Raw genomic sequence first — 27,182 nt, 5'->3', positions numbered from 1 at the left:
AAATATATTAGTGAATACTAGTGAATCACTAGAGCAAACTAAATGACAGTGTACCCAAATTTCTCAGAATATAGTTACATTTTTTTTCATATTACTTGCTTTCTGGTATATATTCATATATATGTATATATGCGTCTATACATATATGTATGCATACACATGTGTATTTATATGTATACACACAGGTGTACAAATATGTATATATGTACATAGTTCATCTTTCCTCAATAGAAAGTAAACTACACAAAGGTAAGGATTCTTACCCAGTGGCTCACTGCTGAATACCCAATGTCTATAACAGTGCCAGGTATGTCTATTAAATATTTAATGGCTTATACAGTATGTCTGGTAATATTAGCTAGTAGTTACTCTACTGTCTCTAATGGGAAAGCAGTGGGCTCTAAGAGACTGAATTGTTGGTACCTGTGTCATTCCAACAAGTTCATGTTGTTTCTTCTCACAAACAAAAAACAGGGCTTGTGAGACTTTAGTAACACAGCTGAAACAATCTACTACAGCAGTGGCAGAGAATGAATCTACTTGATTTTCTGTAATTGCAACCTGTTTACTAGTCTTATGGTGCAAATCTTTTCAAAGGGGAAAGAAGCTGCTGGAGGCTTGGTTCTCCCGACAGCAACCCGAACCAAGGATCTAGAGATCTTCACACTATCCTGAGATTTGAGTGAGAAGTACTTCTGAAGGATGAGCATTGTTCAGTAGTAAGCGTGACAAAACCTGACAAGTAGAAAGTGTATGCACTAGTGAGAGCAGCCTGTCGGTCTCCAATAGTCATTTCATTTTGAAGACACGTGGCATCACATTCTTACTGACAGCACTGTTCCCTCTGGTGAAGCTTGCTGGGGATTACAGGGAGTTTGGCTGAATTTACAGCTTCTTTCGTTCTCATAAGAATTTCATGAAGCCGTCTCAGCATGGTACCCACCCTAGAGGTTCTTAATGCAATTTTGCGAAATAGAGCAGTGGATCACAAGGGATGTATGAGTTCTGATTGTTGGTACTTGTATACTCTGGAAATTCTGATGAGTGAATGAACTTGGCCCAGCAATTATGGACCAATTCTTTGTAAAAGAAGGTGTCATTGAAAAGGATGTGACTTGGGCTGGGGATATAGCCTAGTGGCAAGAGTGCCTGCCTCGGATACACGAGTCCCTAGGTTCGATTCCCCAGCACCACATATACAGAAAACGGCCAGAAGCGGCGCTGTGGCTCAAGTGGCGGAGTGCTAGCCTTGAGCGGGAAGAAGCCAGGGACAGTGCTCAGGCCCTGAGTCCAAGGCCCAAGGCTGGCCAAAAAAAAAAAAAAAAAAGAAAAGGATGTGACTTGTGAGAATGGAATTCATGATCTGATACCAAGTTCTGTCACTAGTACCACCCTATTCAATCTCTGTAACCAATTACAATGATTACAATTTTATCTTTACCAGCAGAATTGAGAAAAAAATTAAAGCACAAAGGGAAAACACATATAGGAGGTGGTAGCTGGTTTCTAAAAGGAGATACAGCGACTTCCATAGCCACCACCAGTAGTCACAGAAAGCCCGATGTAATGATGGTGCAATGGTTTTGAAGTGCATGTATTATTATATCAAGGGATTAGTTATCTTGCAAGAAGGCTCTTTCCTGTGCTTAGGTGTTCTATGCCATTCTCGCTACAAAATTGAAGTAAATGTAGGGGAAAAAAAACCTTTCTACTACATAAAACTTTACAGTGACATAAACAATTCAATTAGGCTTGTACACATTATTATTTCTGCAGGAATTGTCCAAAATTCTACACAGATAAAGCTTTCATTCTCATTAGGTGCTGGCTTCAGCCTAACTATCTGAGGCTGTTCTATTAAGTTACTGCCAGGATTTTGCATCCAGTTACCTTTACTTCTCAGTAAATATCTGTGCAAATGTATTCAAACTACATTCTACTTTAGTTTTTTGCAATAGGAATCAAAGTTTTTCTTCCACACAAAAAGAAATATTTACGGAACACATGACTTATAATTGTGACTTCACCAAATATAAATGTTAGGATCAATCTGATAAAAATTTATTGAAATAGAATCAAGTGGGTAGGTTAAGGCAGTATATACTTTCCAAAATACCAGAAAGCTAAAGGCAGAGAGATGTTTGGCATAGTGAAACCTGGAACTCATTCTGCTATTCTCCAACTCTCTAGCCTAATATAACGATTTTGAATTTTGTTTCTTAGAAAAAATACATAAGTTAGTGTTTGTAAGTATTCCTTTCAATATAAATTACTGGAGAAAGTTCTAAATTTTTTGATCCAGTAAGGTGCCCCTTGAGTTGCTTGAAGAGAAGAGCTAAGAGAAGTCATGCTGGGGTACACTGCATTTACACTTATCTCTTAGGGCCATCTGGCTTCTGATTAAGGCCTTATATCCTTGCTAATTAAATTGGGAATTTAAATTAATCTTCCTATGTGGATATGTCTAATCCCTCTCTAACAATCTATGACCCAACAAAAAAGCTACAGTTGGTGTCAGAAAGGTCCAGTTAAATGTATCTCATAAGAAGACAAGTCTCATAAGAAGATCTAGTCAAATATGTATCAGAAAGCAGAGTATAAACTAGAAAAGAGTCCTCAAATCTGAATTTCTAAGAGTCCTATTGTACTTGGTCTTTTAAAAGTATTTTTTTCTAGAGAGGAATTCTATTTTAAATGACCTGCTGAAGTCAATGGTAAATAACAGAATCAGCATAAGGAAAGGAAAAAGAAAAAATACAGAAAGCCTGAGAAAGGACATTGGAAAAAGAATGCACAGATGCCGACTTAAAAACAAATGAATGAGACTGAGTCAATTCCTACACCATGGATTAATCTGGAAAAGCCAGTTACATGAGAGGAGGAAGGATCTAACAGGTGAGAACCAGTCATGAATATTCAGAAGGATGAGAACCTTCTGTCTAAATCCAGCTATAGGCAGGCACAGATGGAGGAAAGGTGAAGAAAAGGTAGTTCAAGGATAACCAAGCTGCTTGTAAAGAGGCAAAACTGGTAAGCCTAAAAAATTTCAGTAGTCAGACTTAGTGCAAACATGGCAGGATCACAGAACCTTTCTTTCTACTGCCAGTATTGAGTTGTTGAGGGTGTGCACAATAAAATCAGAAAGGACTGTATTAAATAAATTGTAATAAAATGCAAAGCTACAATGTTCTTGTTTGTTTGAGACGGTCTCAGGATGTAGTCCAGGCTGACCTTGAACTCCCTATGCAGCTCAGGCTGGCCCAAACTTGGGATGCTCCTTCTACAATCTCCTGAGTGCAGATGACTGTCCACCACCACACCCAGCTTGCTATAATGCTCTTAAATCATTTACCCTAATTAGTCTTACTCACAGAGGAACTAGGTTCATGGGCAAAATGATCTTTTGTTCATGCATACTGGCTATAAGTGTCCTCATAAAAAGCTGAACTTTGAAGGCAGTTACGAGGGCAATGAGTTAATTATAAGGGAGGAATAAAGGAACGCACTACAAAGAGAAATGAAAAAGAGAAGACAGCTCTCTACTGCTTTCTAGTGGAAAATGGAAGAAGGGCAAGGATCTGTTTAAAAATAAAACGAGGGGGCTGGGGATATAGCCTAGTGGCAAGAGTGCCTGCCTCATATACATGAGGCCCTAGGTTCGATTCCCCAGCACCACATATACAGAAAACGGCCAGAAGTGGCGCTGTGGCTCAAGTGGCAGAGTGCTAGCCTTGAGCGGGAAGAAGCCAGGGACAGTGCTCAGGCCCTGAGTCCAAGGCCCAGGACTGGCCAAAAAATAAATAAATAAATAAAACGAGGGCTGGGAACATGGCCTAGTGGAAAGAGTGCTTGACTTGTATACATGAAGCCCTGGGTTCGATTCCCCAGCATCACAAATACAGAAAACGGCCAGAAATGGCACTGTGGCTCAAGTGGCAGAGTGCTAGCCTTGAGCAAAAGGAAACCAGGTACAGTGCTCAGGCCCTGAGTCCAAGGCCCACGACTGGAAAATAAATAAATAAATAAATAAAACTAAACAAAGCTACCTGGTCAGGTATACAAGTAGATAATTTCTAGAAGCTTTAAATGCACATTCAAACAGAGAAAAACATATAAAGGTACATTCAGAAGGTACATGATTTAGATACAGAAACTAATAGTCAAATAATGGTCTTCAGATTGCTTCTAGAGTGGTATTTGAACCAAAGAAAGGAATATAAATGCAGATTACCTTATCTTACTCTAGATCTATTCAGTCTGCATTTAACAAAATCCTCAGGTACTTCACATGCACTTTAGAGTTTAAAACTTTTGACCAGATCTATCTCTCCCTCCTACAAAAACCTTGCTTCTTCATTTCTGACTTTTCTTCTTCCCACATTATCCTTTTCTGCACATTCTCTGCCCTACTGGCCAAACAGCCTTCTCTCATACAGACAAGATCTCGTCATTAGGCACCGGGACATCACCTGGATACCAAACTTTCCTTGTCTTTCACAAATGACTCATTAGCAAGTCCCACAGGATCACTTCCAACATCTACCCTGAAACTGATGCACACCTCCTCACTCTTAACCAACCATGCCCAAGCCATTACAATCTCTAATTTATGTGACCACAATCACCTTCCCATTGTGTCTCCCCACTTTTCCTGCCGATTTACAACAGATACAGAACACCGGGGCCCTGGTGGCTCATGCTTGTAATCCTAGCTACTCAGGAGGCTGAGATTTGAGGACCACTGTTCAAAGCCAGCCCCAGTAGGAAAGTCCATGAGACTCTTATCTCCAATTCACTGCCAGAAAACCAGAAGTGGCACTGTGGTTCAAGAGCTGAAGAGTTCAGGGACAGCGCCCAGGCCGAGTTCAAGCCCCACAACAACAACAACAAAAACACCTGGAGGGAAAGTTTTTGTTTTTTAAAGACAAAGTCTTATTACTATGTAGACTGGCTGGCCTGGAAATTTTGATCCCCTTGCCTTAGTTGCCCAGTGCAAGGATTAGCTGCACCACCACCATGTCCAACTTCAGAGTAAATGTTTTGTCTCCCATCCCCACCCCTAGAGGCTACTCAAGGCTTGGACTCTGTCCCTGTGCTTTTGTGCTCAAGGCTAGCACTCTACCACTTTGAGCCACAGCTCCATTTCTGGCTTTTAGTAGTTAATGGAAGCTAAGAATCTTTTTTTTTTTTTGGCCAGTCCTGGGCCTTGGACTCAGGGCCTGAGTACTGTCCCTGGCTTCCTTTTGCTCAAGGCTAGCACTCTGCCACTTGAGCCACAGCGCCACTTCTGGCCATTTTCTGTATATGTGGTGCTGGGGAATCGAAGCCAGGGCCTCATGTATACGAGGCAAGCTCTCTTGCCACTAGGCCATATCCCCAGCTCCTGGAAGCTAAGAATCTTAGGACTTTCCTGCCCTGGCTACCTTTGAGCCATGATCCTCAGATCTCAGCCTTCTAAGAAGCCAAGATTACAGGCATGAGCCACCAGTGCCTGGGCAGAGTAAAGGTTTTCAAAACAAAAGCATGCAGCTGGGAATGTGGCTTAGTGGTAGAGTGCCTTGATCCATGAAGCCATGGGTTCGATTCCTCAGTACCACATAAGCAGAAAAGGCCAGAAGTGGTCCTGTGGCTCAAGTGGTAGAGTGCTAGCATTGAGCAAAAAAGAGCTCAGGGATAGTGCCTAGGCCCTGAATTCAAGCCCCAGGACTGGCAAAAAAAATTTTTTAATTAAAAAAAAAAAAAAGGAAAGAAAACAAAAGCATGCCACTTAAATAAAATGCAAGCTGTACCACAGTCTGTAGGTCCTCTACAATATAAGCCAGTTCCCATTTCCTCTACAAGATCTGTTCCAATGACTCCCACTCTTGTTTTCCAAGTTCAAACCACAATACCTTCTTTTATCTCTCAAAAATACCAGCTTTTTTCTATCTTAGAGCATCTGTACCTTGTGTCTTGTGAGGGATGTTGTTCTTTATGCACACTTCAGATCAGATTTTATCTCAGACAGGCTTGTCCTAACAACTTTACTAATTACCCTATTTTATGGTCTTCCTAGCATGTATCAGTATCAGAATACTTATTATCCATTTACTTCTGGAGGCTGGAGTGTAACTTAGTGGTAGAGTGCCTGGCTAGTATGTAGGAGGTCCTGGGTTCACTGTCCAGAATGACAAGGGGAAAAACAAAACAGAAAGAAATTAGTGACAGATCAAGAAGAAAAAAGATAAATGATACAAACAGAGCTCACAGAAATGGTGCTCAGTCTCACTCAAAATTTAAAAAATATAAAATAAAACTACAGTGAGATAGCATTATTTACCTAGCAGACTGGCAAAAGTTGAAATGTTTACCTTGATAAAACTAAAGGGAGGGGCTGGGGATATGGCCTAGTGGCAAGAGTGCCTGCCTCGGATACACGAGGCCCTAGGTTGGATTCCCCAGCACCACATATACAGAAAACGGCCAGAAGCGGTGCTGTGGCTCAAGCGGCAGAGTGCTAGCCTTGAGCGGGAAGAAGCCAGGGACAGTGCTCAGGCCCTGAGTCCAAGGCCCAGGACTGGCAAAAAAAAAAAAAAAAAAAAAAAAAACCTAAAGGGAAACAAGTTCTATCAGACACTGATGAGAAACTCCAGGATTTGGCATTATAGATCAAAATTATGAACACATTTTCTTTTCCTTCCCTCTCTTTCTGCTCTCCCCTCCTTCCTTCCTCTCTTCCCTCTCTCCTTCCTTCTTTCCATTTTTGTAGCGCTAGGGATTAACTCAGGGACTCAAGTTTGTGAGGCAAGCACTTTACCACTGGGCTACACCACTAGTCCTGTATTGTTTTTAAGAACTGAGGACTACTGCTATATACTTTCCTAAATCAATTAAAATACCTTTCTGTCCCTTTTCATAGCACTTAAGGGTTTGTTGGTAAAAGATAAGGTTTTGGTAGAAATGCAACAATACTAAGGGGATCAGGCTAGAAAAGTGGATACAGTGAAAAAACGTTGTTACAGAGGTGGCAATATATCTCCAAAGCAGATTTGCCTGTCTATCACCTCTATAAACAACCTGTACTTCTCTCAGAAAGACTGCCTTTAGCATAAACACATGCCATTCAAAGCTTTCTAAGCTACGTAGTGGTTCATTTAAGTCATCATTTTGACTTGCCCACAATCCTAGGCAAATCTTAAGTACTAATTTGTGGCTTTATATGAAGCTAGAACCTTCATTACCCAAGCGTCAGTTTCAATAAAGAGTAGTCATTTAGAGAATTGTAAAAATTTTAAAACCTACCATACAGAAATTTGTGGTGAACAGTTCAGGTAGAATAATTAAGTAAATTCCTATACTCAGGAGTTAATAAAGTGGTGCCTTACTATTTCTTCAAGTAAGGATAGGAAAGGTAAACAAAACATCTGAAAAATGTATCTGCCCTATATTTTCCCCCCTGTACTGAGAAGCATCTTGGAGTGCTAGGGATTGAACTGGGGGCTTTGGCTTTGCTAGGTGGATGCTCTACCATTTGAGCCACACCTTCAACCCTCTGCTCTAATTCTGATCAGCAAATAACTCTCCTCCAGCAATCCTATGATTAGGACATAGATCTTACAACATAGTAATCCAATGATCATTTAAGTAAACATCACAAGCCAAGATGGATACTCAGGTCTTTAAGAAACATTACTCGGGACCTTTTCCATAAATGCAGAATCTCCATCCTGCAACACCCTCACTATCTTAATCTATCATAAACGAAGGCAAATTATGTACAAGAGATGGCCTCTGCCACATTATCCCAAGCAGGAAGGAAGAAAACTAATATTTACTGGACTGCTCCTCCATGCAAGACACTTATTACTTTGCATTTTTTTTCCAGTCCGTCCTGGGGCTTGAACTCAGGGCCTGAGCACTGTCCCTGGCTTCCTTTTGCTCAAGGCTAGCACTCTACCACCTGAGCCACAGCGCCCACTTCTGGCTTTTTCTGTGTATGTGGTGCTGAAGAATCGAACCCAGGGCTTCATGTATGCTAGGCGAGCACTCTACCGCTAAGCCACATTCCCAGCCCCTACTTTGCATTCTTATATTTAAAATTCTTTACTTTTAAAAAAAAAAAAAGAACATTCATTGAGGAAATTACTTTAAATCCCAAATGGAATCTCAAATGATCTACCCAAGATTACAGGAAATTCATAGAGACAAAATCCATGTGTTTTTTTTCCTCCTATAGTAAAATATTCCACTTCAATAGGAACATTTAAGAAGTACAGAAAGATAAATATGAGGTAATTCAAATGTATTTTATAAATGAAACTTCTGAATTCATCCATCTAACAAATATGTGAGAAAGAGGTACTGTGTTAACACGAAATTTTATGCCAGGTGCCAGTGGCTCATGCCAATGACATGAGTCCTAGGTACTCAAGAGGCCGAGATTTGAGGATCATGATTCAAAGCCAACTTTGGCAGAAAGTCTATGAGATTCTTATCTCCAGTTAATTACCAATAAGCTGAAGTGGAGTTGTGGCTCAAGTGGTAGAGGGCCAGCCTTGAGTGAAAAAGCTAAGGGAGATCAGATCACAAGGTCATGAGTTCAAGCCCCAGTACGGGCACAAATAAACTGAGATGTAAGATATGCTGGGCACTAGCTAGCAAACTAGCTACTCAAGAGATTAAGATCTGAGGATTATGGTTTAAAGCCAGCCCAGGCAGGAAAGTTCATGAGACTCTTATCTCTCTTAAGCACTGAAAGAGCCAGAAGAAGAGCTGTGGATCAAGTGGTAGAGCACTAACCTTGAGTGAAAAAGCTCAGGGACAGAGCCTAGGCCCTGAGTTCAAGCCCCAGGACCATCCCACACATGCACATACACACACACACACACACACACACACAGAAGCTAAGACACTGTCCTGTGTTGCATGTCAGTTAAGTAAAGAGAAGGCTAGATCTCACACAGGTGGAACTATTCAACTACTCTGTATTGCCACTCTTAAAAAAAATATGAAGACAAACATGAAGCATTATTTTTTTCTTTCCCACTGCAGTGAAAAAAGCCATTTTAGTTTTACAGTCTTGAAATGGGGGCTATTAATGGGCTCAGTGGTTGAAAAAGTAATGCTTATTCTTTTCTCAAGGTTAAGTTCACAATTTTATGAATATTTACTCCGGATTATAAACTGTATTAAGTAATAAAGATTCTTATCAGCCTCAATATATACTATTACTACTTGATATGTTTGGTGCTTTTTCAGTTTTCTGAAATGTTTCCACATATACTATTTTTACAGATAGAACATCAGTAGCGCAATCATCTTTATTCTTATTGAATAAAACTGAAAGTCCTGCCATCTGTCGAGGATCCCTTACATCTCATGCTAGTATATGCACACTCCCTTTGCCAGAGAAGCCCTTCCATATTAGAACACCTGGTAAATTCCCACTGCTCTTTCAAGAGCTAGCTCAGGTATCTTCCCTATTACTGAATTAGTCATTCCCCACCATGACCACAAAATCCCTTAAGGATTTATTATCATTATTCATGTGTTTTATTTTTTCCCAAAAGACCTCATTCTTTTTGCCAGGAGAGACTAGTTTTCTCATCTTTGTTTCTTTAGTGCCAAACTCACAGAAGGTATTTAATGCTTCCAAACTACATAAAAGAATGAATTATACATAGGCTATTAAGCCTAAAATATCTAAGTATAAATCCTGTACTCAAATGTAAAAGAAATTTAAATGTTAGGGTGTTTTTTTCAGCTACAATAAGTAATTTTCATTTAATTAATATATTCATTGCAATGGCTACACTTCCAAACCAGGTTAACAGATGGGATATTGTAAGAGTTCTTCAGAAGGGTCACAAAAGATCCAAACAATTCCTATTACCTCTTCCATCATGGTGTCCTGGGTAGCTGAGATCTCTCCTTTGGTTGCTCCACTGTGTACCAGGTTCCGTAGCCGTATACAGAATTCTCTCATCTATGAGAGAAACTTAGTTAGTACTACAATAGTTATCCAAACTGCAAATAAGCTTAAAAGATTTATGCCAGTTATACTTTGAAAACCCAGGGAGAAGTTTATAGACACAAATATTTTTCTCCAGCCAGTATACATATACACCCAGCAAAAAAAAAAAAAAAAAAACTTTCATAAGGAGATAGGACTTGGATTACCTCCAAAGAATACTAGACAGAACTGCTCCTGCTGGACAACTAATCCTCTGTCGTATGTGCTCAGAAAAAACATCTGATTCAATAATGTCAATCACCCTTAAAATGCAAGTAAGCAAGCAAGCAAGCAAACAAACGGGAAATAAACTGATGATTAGAGTGCTAAGCCACTCTCAGGGATTTTTATTTAGAATTTGATTATTCAATTCTCCTACTCTGCCAAATCACTACAACTCTGGGTATATCAACCCTCAATATAGTTTTCATTTTTTGTTATTTTCAATACTAAGAGATGCTCAAAATAAAGGCAAGTCTGGGAAATAAACTCCAATGCTGAAGAGAATCTTGTTCCTTCTCAAAGTGGAATACAAAGCTGTTACTATTAGGGAACTTTTAGTATTTGGACAAGAATCCCCACTTTCCTGGGTGGAAAATAGCCTATTTCTAATACTGAGGAAAACACATTTGTATTTACTTTAAAATGTAATCTTTTTTCCCAGGGCTGACAGATCCAGTTTTACCCTTGTAGAGAAGGATAGAAGATTTCTGCAACTCCCAGTTCTCAAAAAAGATGTTTGGCTAGCGGAGCAGCATCCTTACAGGATTTACAGTCCTCCTTGGAAAAATGGGTTATGCAGAAAAGAAAAAAATAATTCACTAGGATAACTTAAGCAAGAAACAGTTCAGTGACTACATCAAACCTTCTGTGGGTGGATAACCACGCTGATGTGGTCTGGAGAAGTTTATGAACTCAGAATACTCTAATACTTTAAGAGGTTCACGCCTGTAATCCTAGCCATTTAGGAGGCTGAGAAGTGAGGATTGTGGTTTGAAGCCAGTCTGGGCAGAAAAGTCCCTGTGAGAGTCTTATCTCCAATTAACCACTCAAAAACCTGAAGTGGGGGCTGGGGATATAGCCTAGTGGCAAGAGTGCCTGCCTCGGATACACGAGGCCCTAGGTTCGATTCCCCAGCACCACATATACAGAAAATGGCCAGAAGCGGCGCTGTGGCTCAAGTGGCAGAGTGCTAGCCTTGAGCGGGAAGAAGCCAGGGACAGTGCTCAGGCCCTGAGTCCAAGCCCCAGGACTGGCAAAAAAAAAAAAAAAAAAAAAAAAACCTGAAGTGGTACTGAAGCTCAAGTGGTAGAGCCCTGAGTTCAGTCTTGTAAATCATTATTTATTTTACTAGTATGTAAAACAGCCTCAGCTCAACTCCATTAGAACCAAGTGCACAAAACCATGTGGCCCATATCAACTAAACACTGGATTTTTTTCCTTGAATACTAAAAGAAAACACTTAGGAAAAAAATCAACAGAAATAAAACGGAAAAAATTTTAAGAGAAAAAAATTCAATTATTTTAAAAGTTAGTAAACAGTTACATTACTTCTGATAGGCCTGGCATCAGTGGCTCACACCTGTAATCCTAGCTACTCAAGAAGCTGAGATCTGAGGATCAAGGTTCAAAGTCAGCCCAGACAGGAAAGTCTGTGAGACTCCTTATCACCAATTAATCACCAGAAAACCAGAAGTAGCACTGTGGCTCAAGTGGTAGAGTGTTAGCCTTGAGCTGAAGAGCTCAGGGACAGCACCCAGGCCCAGAATTCAAGCCCATGACGACCAAAATAAATAAATAAAAAGGCAGATAAGTTTTAAGGTGAACATATTAAACTCAATGCCACTTTGTCCCATATACTGTACCTTGTGATTCAGAATATCATTCATTCTTCTGCTTGCCTCTGTTGTATGAGATTCAGGGAAGCATTTCTTAGGGACAACGCCATATTTTTCTAAAAGAGAGCAAATTGTAGGTAAAAATAAGGTAAAAATATACCCTAGTATTAGAAACCCTGCAAAAATATATATTGCTTTAAAAATAGGCTGTATTTTGCCCATTTAATTCAGAAAAAGCTATGTTTTATATTATTAAACAGGTTCTTAATGAAAATATTTATCTACTATTTTAAAATTAATGTTATCCTTTTTTTTTTTTTTTTTGGCCAGTCCTGGGCCTTGGACTCAGGGCCTGAGCACTGGTCCCTGGCTTCTTCCCGCTCAAGGCTAGCACTCTGCCACCTGAGCCACAGCGCCCCTTCTGGCCGTTTTCCATATATGTGGTGCTGGGGAATCGAACCGAGAGCTTCATGTGTAGGAGGCAAGCACTCTTGCCACTAGGCCATATTCCCAGCCCACTAATGTTATCCTTTTTGCCTATCATAATGTGAAAAGTGCTCAGCACATGGTCTCCTCACCAAAGAAAATGTTAAAAAAAAAATGAAGAAAATGTTTTGAACATAGATATTTTCAAACTGTTACAAATTTTTAGATTTTTCGATTTTTGTATGTGGTGTGTCTGTTTTGTTTTATTTGTGGTGCCAGAGATGAAACCCAGGGCTTCACATAGTAGGCCAGTACTCTACCACTGACCTATATCCCCAGCCCAAACACCTGCAGTCTTAATATGCTCTTGATTAACTCAAGAGACAGCTATTTTCTATAAAAGTTAATTCAAATTAATTCTGCATTTTCTTCTCCAACCTACCCTTCACAGTACCTCTGCCTATATCATTTATTTTAAAAAATGAGTGATGACAGATTAAAATATAAAGCCTCTTAGAACTATATAGCCTTCTGGAGATCAATTTCTACTTTGGACAAAGAAATGGTCTATTCCTAACTATAGCACTGCGTTCAATCATATGGAATTTCAGTTCTGTTAGAGAAAGTCTCTTACCAATGATATTGACCAGCATATCCCACTGCCCACCATCATTTGTAGGGTTTGTAAGCAAATACTGCACCAGCCTCCCATCCTCAGGCTCCTTTTTCTGAGCTGTATCCACAAAAGCATTCAAGAAGAAATAACAGCGCTCAACCTATAATAGAGGAAGTTGAAGGTCAATAATAATATATGAGTCTTACAACTCTCATGAACTCAATGTTTTAAAACCAAAGTTAAACCTAGGTGCTATGGGCATTGGTGGCTTACGCCTGTAATCCTAGCTACTCAGGAGGCTGAGATCTGAGGATTGAGGTTCAAAGCCAGCACAGGCAGAAAAAGTCTGTGAGACTCTTCAAGTAACCACCAAAAAACTGGAAGTGGCACTGTGGCTCAAATAGCAGAGCACCAGCCTTGAACTGAAGAGCTCAGGGACAGTATCCATGCCGAGTTCAAGCCCCCTAACAGACAAAAAAAAAAAAAAAAAGAAAGAAAGAAAGAAAAGAAAACCAACTAGGTGCCAATGGTTCACAACTGTAATCCTAGCTGAGATACACGGAACATGGTTTGAAGCCAGTCCAGGCAGGAAAGTCCATGAGACTCTTATCCCCAATAAAACTATCAAAAGAGCCAGAAGTGGCACTGTGGCACAAGTGGTAGATCACTAACTTGAGCAAAAGAAGCTCATGGAGAAGACCCAGGCCCCAGGAGCAGTAAACCAGTAAAATAATTAACTAATTAAAACCAAAGTTGCTAATTAAATATTAGTATCTAGTTTCATAAGAATATTTGAAGTTTCTTCTTCTATCTGCATATATATCCCATTATACTGTGTAAATGTGCATTGCACACACATTTTAATACTTAAATAAATCCTGATATTTAGAGTCTTCAATCAATAAACATCTAATGGGCACTTATACATGTTTTAAAGATATTTAAGTGAAACAAATATTATCTGCTACTTTTTCAGATAACTACTACCAGAAAAAGGAGGAACAAGGTCCTTAAAACACCAGATAACCTAAGATGCTTAAAATGTAATTATTGAAAATGAAGTTAAGGGGGGGGGGAAGTGGGCAAAAACGAGGGAAGGGGTAACTGTTCAAAACAAAACATACTAATTACCTTACTTATGTAACTATAACCCATGTGTACATCCAAAGAAAATGAAGTTAAAAATTTAAAGTAAATACCAATAAGCAAGGGGCTGGGAATGTGGCTTACTGGTAGAGTGCTTGCCTAGCATGCATGAAGTCCAGGGTTTGATTCCTCAGTACCACATAAACAGAAAAGGCCGGAAATGGTGCTGTGGTTCAAGTGGCAGAATGCTAGCCTTGAGCAAAAGAAGTTCAGGGACAGTGCCCAGGTCCTGAGTTCAAGTCACAGGACTGGTAATCATCATCATTATCATCATCATCATCATCAGGCTGGGAGTGCGGCTTAGTGCCTGCATGAGGCTCTGGGTTGGATTACTCAGTACCACATAAACAAAGTAATAACAACAAAACTAAATAAATAAATAACTAGTAGAAAGTTAGTAGATTTGTCATTTCATTGCAACTTACCAACCAAAAAGTAGTCCTAATGTAGTAGAGCTCTAACCTAGTACCATGCAAAAGGCACTGAGTTTGATCCCCAGCACACAAAAAAGAAAGCCTTTGAAAAGAGTCAGTTTTTTTTTTTTTTTTTTTTTTTTTTTTTTTTTTTTTTGCCAGTCCTGGGCCTTGGACTCAGGGCCTGAGCACTGCCCCTGGCTTCTTCCCGCTCAAGGCTAGCATAGCACTCTGCCACTTGAGCCACAGCGCCGCTTCTGGCCGTTTTCTGTATATGTGGTGCTGGGGAATCGAACCTAGGGCCTCGTGTATCCGAGGCAGGCACTCTTGCCGCTAGGCTATATCCCCAGCCCCTGAAAAGAGTCAGTTTTTGATACTCTGGAATTCAAAATAAATTGGTATCTAATCTATAATAGAAGGGTAAGCTGTAACTGGAAAAGCAAGAAATGAACAGGCAGTCCCTGCTTAGGCTGTTATTAAAACAAAAAGAATTATGCAAGACCAGTTCCATACCTTGTCCCAGAAAAATACATAAGACTGACTAAACTCAAATTCTTCAATATTAAATTTTTTCATGAACGGAAGTCTCATAACATTCAGACAAGAAAAGATCCAGCACCGTCCTAAAACAAAACAAGCAAAACAAGAAATTATGATGAGTGTTCATACAGACTTCAGTACTTTGGCTCTTTCAACAATGAACCCAAGATAAGATTTGAACTATTAAGATAAATCAAAAAGAAGAAAAACATTAAAACAAAGGCAAGATGAAAGGCAGGTAGGAATAACTATATGTGACATATATGCAAAGGTTTAGTGTACTTAACACTTAATTTTTTTACATATTTATATAAAATCCATTAAGGACTGAAGATGTGGCTCAGTGTAGAGCATTTGCCTAACACATGCAAGATGCTAGGTTTGATTCCCACATACTATTTAAGTAAACCACATTAGAAAAAGAAACACAATGAACAAAATGAATAGAACCTGGGTGTAATCCTAGCTATTCAAGAGACTGAGATCGGAGTATTCCACTTCAAAGTCATCCTGGGCAGACAAACCTGAGACTCTTATCTCAACTGACCAGCAAAAGACTAGAAGAAAAGGTAGTTCAAGAGGTAGAATACCTTTTTCATTCCCTTGAATGAAAAAAAGCCAAGCACAGCATGAGGTCCTAAGTCCTGGTACAAGCATACACACATACATACACATACACACACAGTTTTTAACATAAACCAATAATGAGCGAAAATGGAGAGGTAACTGGCGAATTGGATTATATACACAAACGAGAGTTGGGAGGGCTAAGGCAGGAGGATCACTTGAACCAAGAGTCTAAGGCCAATCTGGGCAAAACAAGGAGACTTTGTCACAATAACTTTAAAAATATAAGACAGAGATGAAATAGTAAATCATCTACCTGTTAAGTCATGTTAACATAAGGTTATTTAGAAACAGTTTCCTGTTTTCCCACTTCATTTTCACAGATTCAGATTTTTTTTTTTTTTTTTGGCCAGTCCTGGGCCTTGGACTCCGGGCCTGAGCACTGTCCCTGGCTTCTTCCCGCTCAAGGCTAGCACTCCGCCACTTGAGCCACAGCGCCGCTTCTAGCCGTTTTCTGTATATGTGGTGCTGGGGAATTGAACCTAGGGCCTCGTGTATCCGAGGCAGGCACTCTTGCCACTAGGCTATATCCCCAGCCCAGATTCAGATTTTTTACCTGCATCTTGGCATCAGTGCCTTTACTATCATTAGTCCCTCTCTTTCCATCAGAACACCTCATCTTTTTCCAGGTAGTACGTTTTAGTTGTAGCAGTATTCTGAATCTACACATGATGCTGTCCCTGAAAGTTTTATACCAAGTGTCAACTTCTTCATTACTCAGAACCTCCACAATGTCACTACTTCCTATGTTGACTTAGGTGATCTTTATGGGTAGGTAATGTGTAAAATCATATTATATTCATAGTATAATCATATTATACACACACAGACTAAAGACTTGATGAATATGCACAAAAGTATTCTTGGGGCTAGGAATGTGGCTTAGTGGTAGAGTGCTTGCCTAGCATGCATGAAGCCCTGGGTTTGATTATTTGGTGCTGAGGTACCACATAAATGGAAAAAGCTGGAAGTGGAGCTGTGGCTCAAGTGGTAGAGTGCCTTGAGCAAAAAGAAGCCAGGGATAGTGCTCAGGCCCTGAGTTCAAGTCCCAGGACTGGCAAAAAAATTATACATATACATATATTCTTCTACTGATATTTAACTTTCTACATTGACCAAGAATAATTTTATAACAAGAAAAAAGTTAGTGCTTCTTAAAGTCATCAATTCCTTAAAAGTTGTCCATTACTACCTTAGGTTTAGACATAGTCCACCTTTCTCCTATATACTATATAATCCTAGTAGAGGGAATCTGCTAGAGTGAAAACTGCACAAAAACAGGCTGCATGGCTTATGTGCTATTTGAATATTTTGTAAATAAAAATGGCAGAACATGTAAGACCTGACTTGCTCCAGATGAGTACTTCCGAATGTTTCCCAAAAGATGACTGCAACCTAAACTAGGTAGCACTGACAACTACCACATTATGAACTGAAACTTTTGCAATCTGACAGTTCACCCCATGCATTCACTTTCTACTACAACAAAACATTTACAAGGCTACGATTCTTTTCCTTTAAAACTAAAAAAAGTCTATTTTACTGAACTAGAATGTACATACCACATAATACACCCATGTCAAATGGCACACTATATGAGTTTTGACTCTCTCTGTCATATGGATAGACCAGGAGTCATTTCTAAACGAAGACAGACTTCTAAAAAATCCTTTCGGCACAATTTTGATTCTGAGTATGTTTTTCTTATTTAGATTCCTAGATGACCATTCTTTCACTCTAGATATTATTTTTGGTTTTTTTGTCTCCTCCACCACCACCTCCACAGTGATGCTAGATAGCATCTAGCACTAGATAGCAGATAGTAAAACAAGCGCTCTCCATCAATCAGCCAGACATAAAAACTTAATTTTAAGGTTACAAACTCGTCCCTTGGTGGAAACGGAGCCTATGAGCACAGGTACAACTGCAACCAAGAAGCACATCTTTTTTAAATGACATTTTGATGTAATTACATTTACATTGGGTTTTTCTCTTTCACATATTTACATATTGTGGTTGTCAGGGCAATTCTGTGCAGTCCCCGAGGACATGAACATTCTTTCATTGTCTATTGTTTGTGTGTATGTGCGTGTGCATGTGTGTGTGATCAAGAGCATAGACCAGACCTATCCAACATGAGGCTGCAAACACTTCACATCAAGATACAATACAGTAAACTGCATAAACTGGACTCGGTCACTTGATAGCCCTCAAACAAAATATGCTAATAGGCCCGCTTATTCTCTGGTCATTTCCTGTACGTTCTGGCAGTGTAAACCCTCCAAAACGGGTGGCTGTCAGAAAGGGTCCAGAGAAAACGTGCCGGAAGTTGAAGCCCCTCACCCGAGCTCTTCTGGTTAGTGACCGGCTTGCCCTCCTGGGGCACCACGTGTTGGAAGACGTGCTGGGCGCGCTGCACCGTGGCCCTCTTCAGACAGATGTCCAGCAGGTCGTGGGTGGTCCCGACATTCTGCGCAAGCACGAACTGGGGGTCCGAATTCAGCTTCTGGATCAGAGAGGCGACCTTCTCGGAATCCAGCCCTGCTGGGAGAGCAGATGCGATTACAACGCCCGCCGGGGGCTGGGGGTCGGGGGGTTGGAGGGTGGGGGTGGGTGGGAGAGTCCCTGCTCCGGGGCCCCCAGCATCCCGGGTGGAACTTCGGGGAAGCGCATCCTGAGGTGGCCGCGCTCGCCAGGCCGCCCTGGGCGGGCATCCTTCTCCAAGATGCTGACCCGTCCTCCCCCGCCTAGGCCGCTCGGGCCACCCCGACCCCGGGGCGCCGGGCCTCCCCGAGCCCCTCGGAAGAGGCCCCGAGGGCGGGGGGGGGAAGGGGGGCGAGCCCTCGGCGGGAAGCGCGGCGCCTCACCCGCGTTGCTCATGGCGCCCACGCTGCCCTTCACGGAGCGATAGCCGTTCTCGGGATCCTCAGTCGCGTGCCGGGGTTACCCCGAAGCCCACCGCCCGAGCGGCCGCGACCTGGCTGGCTCTCGCACCCGGAGCGCCGGAAAAAGGAAACCGGCTGGCTGGTGGAGAGGCTGAGGTCCGGAGAAACGGGGTCCGCGGAGGGACAAAACTCCCCCCTCGCGTTGCTGAGTCAGCGCCGTCGGGGCCGGCCCCGCCCGGGGGAGGAGGGCCGGCGGGGGCGGCCGCGGTGACGCGCCGCGCGCGCTCCCGGGCCCCGGCCCTCCGCGCCCCGCTCTCCCCGGCGCCGCCCGCCGCCCCTGCTCCCCACGTCGCCCCCGCCCCCGCCAGCCTCAGGCTGGCCGCCTGCTGGGGCGGCGCCCGGGGACATCTGCGATCCCGCCTTCTGACCGCCAGGGGCGCCATGCCGCGCCCGGGTCCCCAGGATTCTTGCACCCCAGGAATGGATTCCCCCCCCCCCCACGTTCCGCATAACTATTCTGAAAAACCAGAAGGAGGCTCGATGAGGTTGGTGGGGGCGTGGGCCGGGGGGAGGCTGGCTGCAAATTGAAGCCCTGGTGAGGGCTCAGGATGGGCGGACTAGTGAATCTCCAGAAATCCCACCCACAGGCGTTTCCTAGGGGCACCTGGCTCGAGCGATCTGTGTGCTTGCATTCCAGATCGAACCCTGTTCTCGTAAGTGAGAGGCAATGGGAAGCGATTTCTCTCCCACACAACCCAGAAGCTACTACCACGGTTCTACAAACATAAACCTGCTCATTAAAAAAAAAAAAAATCAAACCACAAAAAAACCCTACAGAGCCGAGGGCGTGGCTTAGTGGTAGAGTTGGTTGCCTGGCGTGTGCAAAGCTCCGGGTCTCATTCGTAATGAAACCCATGGTTGGCTATTGGTCCCTGAATGAACCAAAGAGAAAGACAGAGGTCAGTCATACACGTTAAAACTATCATGTCAGTTTCTCTACAAAACCTGGCAATGATAAGACCCTTCCCCTCAAGATAATTTAGCAGTTTTCCATAGTTTGAGAGGGGGGAGGGTCCCACAGGGGGTGAAACAAGTAAATATATGCATAACACTGAACGCTGCTATTCAAAGCAATGAGAGGGTTTTCTTGGGGGGGGAGGGGGAGCTTGGAATCTAAGTCCGAGGATGAAAGCCATCCCTGGTTCTAAGGAATAATGCTATCTGGAAAAATCCACATACAGACTGTCATTTGAAAACTCACAATCTCTGTGTCCCCGGAGAGACTTAGCTAAAGATTGAGAGTATGGCATAGCAACTATCTCCAAGGACTCCATTCTGTTCTGAGATCCTTCCAGTATCTGAAGAAGAGGAACAAACTAAAATTACGCAGAAAGAAACAAACCCTTTTACAAAATGATGGTCGAGCTTCCTGGATGACTCAAATCATACTTGTTATTCCACATCTTACCGAATACTAGGTACTGGGCAAGCTGCTGATGATAGGAAGATGAAAAGGTTTAATCTTTCCCTTAAGAAACATGATGTACAGGAAAGAGATGCAAAACAACTTCTAGGTAATCTATTTTGGCCTGGCAATAATGTAGACGCAATGGAGAGCTGTTAATTACAAGCAAGGGTAACTGAATCAAGAGCTGAGCAGAAAGCACATGTGCATGTGTACACACACAAAGAGGTGACCAGACTAGAAGTGTAATTCAGAGATAGAACATTCTAAGACCCTGGTTCTGATCCCCAACACTGTATACACACACACACACAGAGTAACAAATGAACATAATCTTATGGAGTGGGTGGAATCTTACAAGGCCAAGAATAAAGGAAGGGCATTGAGGGCACTAACAAGGACATGGAGACATTAAAGCACACGGCAAAGTCATGTCCAAGCCACAGTGCATCATAATCTGATGTGGTAAAGAACAAGCTACATCTGGCGAGCAGGGACAGGGTGTAAGACTGGAAAAGTAGGTTTGGGCCAGGACATAAAGGGTTTTATATGCCACACCTGAGCATCTGGACTTTATCTTATGATTAATTAGAAGCCAAAGTGGGTTTTTAAACAAAGGAGTAATACACTCAGATCTGTATAAAGAAGAGTCTGGAGGCAGTGGGAGGGGAGAGATTCTGGAGACAAAGAAGTTACTATTCTAGTAGTGTACCTGGGAGACAATAAAAGCCTTAAGCTGTGGAAGGGGAAGAGACACAGAAGTTTCAGTTCTTAATGATGAGGTGGACTGTGGTGTCATTAACCAAGAGAGGGAATACAGAAAAATTAGCATAGTGAGCAGTTGCAGATCTGAATTCAGTATGAACTTGGCAGGGGAGAGATGACTGCATGTATCCCAAGAAGGTAAGTCTAGGAAGCACATGGAAAGGTCTAGAAAGAATGTATAGTTTAGAACTGGGGCCATGAAATCAACAAGGTTGCAGCAGGAAAGAGGAGAGACAGAGACAGACAGACAGACAACAAGAATAGCACCAGGTTTAGTACCGTAAGTAGGGGCCAAAATCCTATCCAAGTTCTACTGGCCAAACCTCAAACCTGGCCCAGGGCTATATCCAGTCAGGATATGTGTACCTTTTACTTCTCCCAGGATGCCACTGAGGAGAGCCACATTGACTAGAAATATTAACATTTAATGCATAGGTAAAATCAGAGAAGCCAGCAGAAAAAGCAAAAAAGACACAAAGAATAGTCACAACATTTGGAAATCTGGAAACCTATGTCCTGGAATCCTAGAAAGGCAAGGAGAAGATAGTGATGAGCCACGAGCTTTGGAAATGCCTAGCAAGACTGGATTTGACCACTAGGTCAGAGAAAAGTAGGACAGCAGTAGCAGAAAAGGCAAGGCAAGCAGAAGACACAATGTAGTAGCTTGAGAGGGACATAAATACTAGAGAAACTCTTTTGGAAGAAAGGAAACCCTTAGGTCTACTGGAGAATGTGAGGAAAGTATCAGCAAAAACAAGAGATGATCTGGGCAATGACTGCTCATGCCTCTGTAGTCCTAGCTCCGCAGGAGGCTGAGATCTGAGGATCAGTTAGAAGCTAGCTCTGGCTGGAAAGTTCGTGAGACTTTTCTCTGCAATTAACCACCAAAAAACTGCAAGTAGAGCTGCAGCTCAAGTGGTAAACACCAGCCTTGAGCAGAAAAGCTAAAGGAAAGGGCCCAATCCTTGAGTTCAAGCCCCAGTATACTAACACACACACACACACACACACACACACACACACACACTGTGTCAAATGAGTGTCAAACAAGGTACAATTGCCACTAGAAGAGCTCAGGAACAGAAGAGATAGAATCACTGGGGAAGGTGGAGGGGACTTGTTTTACAGCTACTGCCAGCCACCCTTTTCAGACCAGTGATTATATTTTCCCCACCCTGTGCCCAGAGATACCTATTGGCATCTCTGTCCGATCTGCTATGCCCTCATTGTTAGGGTGTCACCCTAAGTACCAGCTTTCCACCCAACAATTCACACCCATACACTCAGCCCTCGTGTGGGCACGAAGAGGAGGTACAGGATAAAACTGGTTTCCCAGTGAGTCCACCCCAAAGATCCACCTCAGAAAAATATTTCTGAGAGAATAGAAGACTTAGGACCTATCCCTCTAACTCCAGCCAGAGGAGAAACTGTGGGACCAATAACACTTAATGAGGCAAAGCAGTGAGAAACAACATTCTAGTATGAAATTTATAGTATTAGAAAAAGAAAAGCTTTATAATAAACCATATGCAGCAGCACCCTCTACCATTGCAGGTAGGACTTCTGCCGGCTATGAAGCTCCAAGCAGTTAAAGCTCAGAGTCCATCTCAAAGCAAGCATTTTGCATCTTGTGGTCTCTTCTTTGCTGTCTGTTAATCTTTGACTCGAGTTAACCACCAGCTTCTACTTTAGTGGAAATGATGAAACTTTTATGCTTGATGGGAGGCTGGTCTAGATTCAAACACAAATATTTTGCAGTTCTGTGAAAGTCTTTTATATTTAAGTATTGCACCAGTTAATTCATTTTTTTAATTTAATTTATTTATTAATTGAACACAAATTTTTTGACAAGGTGTTGTGCAAAAAGGGTACAGTTACATAGTAGGGCAGTGTGTACATTTCTTGTGATATCTTACGCCCTGTTTTTCTTTCCCTTCTCTAGGTCAGGTAGACATATATACAATATACAATGTATCAAGAACATATACAGTAGCCACGTGGCCATGCCCAAGAAAGTTCGCCTAGGGCTTTAAATGTAATGTCGACAACAGTAGTCTTATATGAACGTACATACATAGCTTTTGAGCTATTGTATTCCCCTGAGAGGTCAATTTTTGACCTTTATATGTTGAGTAATTGTTTGGTTTTAGTTACATACTGTTGGGTCGCTGCCCCAATCCTGTGGGGAATACCATTTGACAAGCAGTTTTTGGTTTCACAGACTTGGTCTCTACTGTCTCTCCGTCTCCCTTTGTTAACAGTCATATATCAGGGAGATCACGCCCCTTTGTTTTCTGTGTTCTAGGCTTGTCTCGCTCAACATTATTTGTTCGAGTTCTGACCATTTCCCTGAGAATAACAATATTTCACCATTCCTAATCGCTATGTAGTATTCTATTGTGTATAAGTACCATATTTTTTGGATCCATTCATCTGTGGAGGGGCATCTGGGTTGTTTCCATATTTTGGCTATTGTGAATTGTGCCGCGATAAACATGGAAGTACAAATGTCTTTTTGATATCTTGGGTTTTGCTGTTTAGGATAGATGCCTAGGAGTGGTATGGCTGGGTCATAGGGTAGGTCTATATTGAGTTTTTTGAGAACCCTCCATACTGTTCTCCAAAGTGGTTGTACTAATTTGCACTCCCACCAACAATGGAGAAGGGTTCCTCTTTCCCCGCACCCCCTCCAGCATTTGTTGTTGCCTGAGTTCAGGGTATAGGCCATTCTAACTGGGGTGAGGTGGTATCTCAGGGTTGTTTTTATTTGCATTTCCTTTACTACCAGGGATGTTGAACATTTCCTCATGTGTTTCTTTGCCATTTTTATATCTTCTCTTGTGAAGTCTCTCTTTAGCTCATTTGCCCATTTCCTAATAGGTTTATTGGGCTTGGAGGGGCTTAGTTTTTGAGTTCTCTGTAGATGACAGATATCAGGCCTTTGTCTGTTGCTGTGCTGGTAAAGATCCTTTCCCATATGGTTGGCTGTCTTTCTATTTTGGTGGCTATGTCCTTAGCTGTACAGAAACTTTTTAATTTGTAGTAGTCCCATTTGTCGAGTCTTTCCCCTATTTGTTGTGCCCCTGGGACTATATTCAGGAAGTTCCTTCCTGTGCCTATAAGTTCTAGCGTCTTTTCTACTCTGTCCTTCAGTAGTTTCAAGGATTCAGGTCTGATATTGAGTTCCTTGATCCATTTTGAGTTGATCTTGTGTACCAGTTAATTCTGATATTCCATCAGACGTTATGGTAAACATCAGAGGTCACACATTGGTAGCTTACTGAACTACATTCAGCTCTCAGATGTTTTGTCTGACCTGCATGGTGATTATTTATTTTTAGTTGTTTGAGGCAGTGTCTCATTATTTAACTTGGACGGACTGAAACTTACTAAGTATATAACTCAGACTAACCTCCAAGTCATGATCTTCCTGCCTTTACCACATGGGTGCTGGATTATAGGCATGTGTCATCATGCTGAGTGGGATTTAACTTTTTGTGTGTCAACTGGGCACCAAGGGCTCACATCTTTATTAGCTACTCAGGAGGCTGAGATATGGAGGATTGCTGTTTGTTTTTGTTTTTTTGTTTTATTTTTGTGCTAGTATTGAGGTTTGAATTCAGGGTCTGAACACTGTTCCTGAGCTATTTTTGCTCAAAGCTGAAGCTCTACTACTTGCCACAAACCCATTTCTGGTTTTTGTGTTGTTTGTTGTTTTTCTTGATCAATTAGAGATAAGACTCTCTCAGATTTGTCTACCTAGTCTGGCTTCAAACCTCAATCCTCAGCTGTAAGCCTCCTGAGTATGAGCCACTCATACCTGGCAATTTCTTCCTTTGGCTATGACATTTCTGTCAGTCATTATTTCAGGTGTTTGAAATTCACAAAGTATTCCAAAGAGAGGAAATGCCCAGTGGAGAAACAGAGGTATGAATGTACTTGTGTGTGGTTCAGGAACAATGGGGAAATCTGGTCCAGTTTTATGAATACAGTCACCCTCCATATACACATGAGATTGATTTTAGGACCTTCTGAAGCTGCTCAGTTCCCTAATATAAACTTTTACAACATTTGCATGTAACCTATTTAATCCTGCTGTCTACTTTAAGTCATCTCTAGATTACTTACAATGCCTAATACAAAGCAGATACTGTGTAAGTGGTTGTTACATTGTATTTTTGGGGGGTTTTTTGCCTAGTTTTTAAATTTATTTATTAATTGAACACAATTTTTTGACAAGGTGTTGTGCAAAAAGGGTACAGTTACATAGTAGTACATTGTATTGTTCAGAGAATATTAACAAGAAAAAAAACCCTCTATCCATGAACAGATGCATTTTTGCCCCAAATATTTTCAACTGGCAGTTAGTTGCACAGCCTGTGGATATAAGACCCATGATATGGCTAGCTAACAATATCTGAATTAGGTAAAAATGAAATAGTTTATGATGAACCATCAATAATTCATCACTACATGCACAGGACTCAAAGCAATGCGAAGCCCTTATAAGAGTTACCACTTATCAGCAATTGTGTTCTTTCACTATTGGTAGTGGTTAAAAAGTATGTTTATGCTACTACCACATGGTGGAGACATTTTAACTGCAAAAATAAGTGTCTTCTCTTACAAATGTATACTTTTTGCTATGAGAAAGATAGTCTTTTTTTTTTTTTTTTTTTGCCAGTCCTGTGGCTTGAACTCTGGGATTTGGCTCTGTCCCTTACTTTTTTCTCAAGGCCATTGCTCTACCACTTGAGCCACACTTCTACTTCCAGCATTTGGAGGGGGACAAGGGGGTGGGGTGCTGGTTCTGGGGCTTGAAATCAGGGTCTGGCCTGTATCCCTGAGCTTTTTTTTTTCTTTTTGCTCAGGATTTGCGCCACTTGAGCCACACTTCCAGTTTTTTGTACTTAATTAGAGATAAAAATCTCTCAGACTTTCCTGCCTGGGCTGGCTTTGAACCAAGATCGTCAGATCTCAGCCTCCTGAGTAGCTAAGATTACAAGCATGAGCCACCAGTGCCCAGCCTTACTTCCTCTTAAGAATGAAGACTGACTTTTCCTGAAGCATTTAGCAAATGTCTCCCTGAATTTTATTATCCAAAATGAGGTCATGTGTTTTTTCTGGTGTCCATTTTGGATAGGGTAGTGGGTTTCCTCTTATATCCGTCAAGCCTCTCCATAGAGAGGTGATCCATCAGTTCTCCAAGCTGCCTTGCTCCTCAGTGCTGCGGGGATGGGACAGATCACAGAGAGACATTTTGATTTCATTTGAAGTACAATGAGAAACCATTGGTGGAGTTATAAGGCCTGAAGGGACATACTTGAACTGATGTTTTTGAGGATACTGTTGAACATATATGTAACCCTTTTAACTTGAAAAGGATGGCATATATAAATGTGAAGAGCATCCACGTATCAATAGCAAAAAGACAAAAGCGGGGCTTCAGTGGCACATGCCTGTAGTCCTAGCTACTCAGGAAACTGAGATCTGAGGATCGTGGTTCAAAGTCAGCTGTTCATGAGACTCTTATCTCTAACTAACCACCAGAAAACTGAAAGTGGTACTGTGGCTCAAGTGGTCGAGTGCTAGCCTTGAGCTGGAGAGCTCAGGGACTGTGCCCAGTCCTACAGTTAAAGCCTCACGACCAACCAAAAAAAAAGACAATAGAAAAAGGGACAAAAGACCTTAGAGGCATCCCCCCCAACTGCTTAAAAAAGGAAGAATAGATGCAAAAAAATCAAAACAAATAAAAAAATGACCAATAATGATGAAATTGCACATTAAAACTGAACGAAAACCAGGTATGGCATCTTAGACTTGTAATCTCAGCTACACTGGAGGCAGAGATCTGGAGAATTATAGTTTAAGGCCAGACTGGACAAAATGAAATGTTAGTAAGACGCCATCTCAACAAATAAGCAGTGGCACAGATGTAAAGCCCACTACAATAGAGGTGTAGGCAGAAGGATCATGGCCCAAGCCAGCAATAGGCAAAAATATGAGACCCTATCAAAAAAAAAAAAAAAGCAAAAGAGAGATGGGGGAATGACTGAAGTAACACAGTACCTGTCTAGCAAGCACAATGCCCTAAAATGAAATGCCATATTGTATCTACATAAGCAAAACTTTGAAGACAGACATTTAAAAATATTAGCAATTCTTTTTTGGCAGTCCTGGAGCTCAAGGGCCCATGCTCACTAGGCAGGCACTCCACTTCTTGAGCCATTTCCAATCCCTGTTTGCTTTAGTTTGGTTTTTGTTTTCTGTGATGGGGCTTGAATTCAGGACCTAGGCACTGTCCCCGGAGCTTTTCTACTCAAGGCTAGCACTCTACCACTTGAGCCACAGCTGAGCTTCTGGTTTTCTGGTAGTTAATTGGAGATAGGCGTCTCACTGACTTTCCTGCCTGGGCTGGCTTTGAACTGTGATCCTCAGATCTCAGCCTCCTGAGTAGCTAAGATTATAGG

At 41.7% G+C, this 27,182-nt stretch overlaps 1 protein-coding gene across 1 annotated transcript in view; it reads right to left on the bottom strand.

Annotated features, from left to right (window-relative positions):
- The window catches only part of Blmh (bleomycin hydrolase), a 46,528-nt gene extending 27,872 nt beyond the window's left edge, over nt 1-18,656 (bottom strand). The window contains exons 1-6 of the mRNA XM_048365546.1: nt 18,465-18,656; nt 17,941-18,138; nt 14,944-15,053; nt 12,890-13,031; nt 11,857-11,945; nt 9,872-9,964 (exon numbers count right to left, since the gene is read on the bottom strand). Of these exons, the coding sequence (XP_048221503.1) occupies nt 9,872-9,964; nt 11,857-11,945; nt 12,890-13,031; nt 14,944-15,053; nt 17,941-18,138; nt 18,465-18,477 (645 nt within the window). The 5' untranslated portion in view covers nt 18,478-18,656. The remainder of the gene's footprint in view (nt 1-9,871; nt 9,965-11,856; nt 11,946-12,889; nt 13,032-14,943; nt 15,054-17,940; nt 18,139-18,464) is intronic.
- Between the last annotated feature and the right edge of the window lie 8,526 nt (nt 18,657-27,182).

The sequence above is a fragment of the Perognathus longimembris genome, chromosome 17 (genome assembly GCF_023159225.1).
Source record: "Perognathus longimembris pacificus isolate PPM17 chromosome 17, ASM2315922v1, whole genome shotgun sequence".
Taxonomy (NCBI): Eukaryota; Metazoa; Chordata; class Mammalia; order Rodentia; family Heteromyidae; genus Perognathus; species Perognathus longimembris.
The sequence above is the reverse complement of the archived record's forward strand: the minus strand, read 5'-3'. Positions and strand labels throughout refer to the sequence as shown.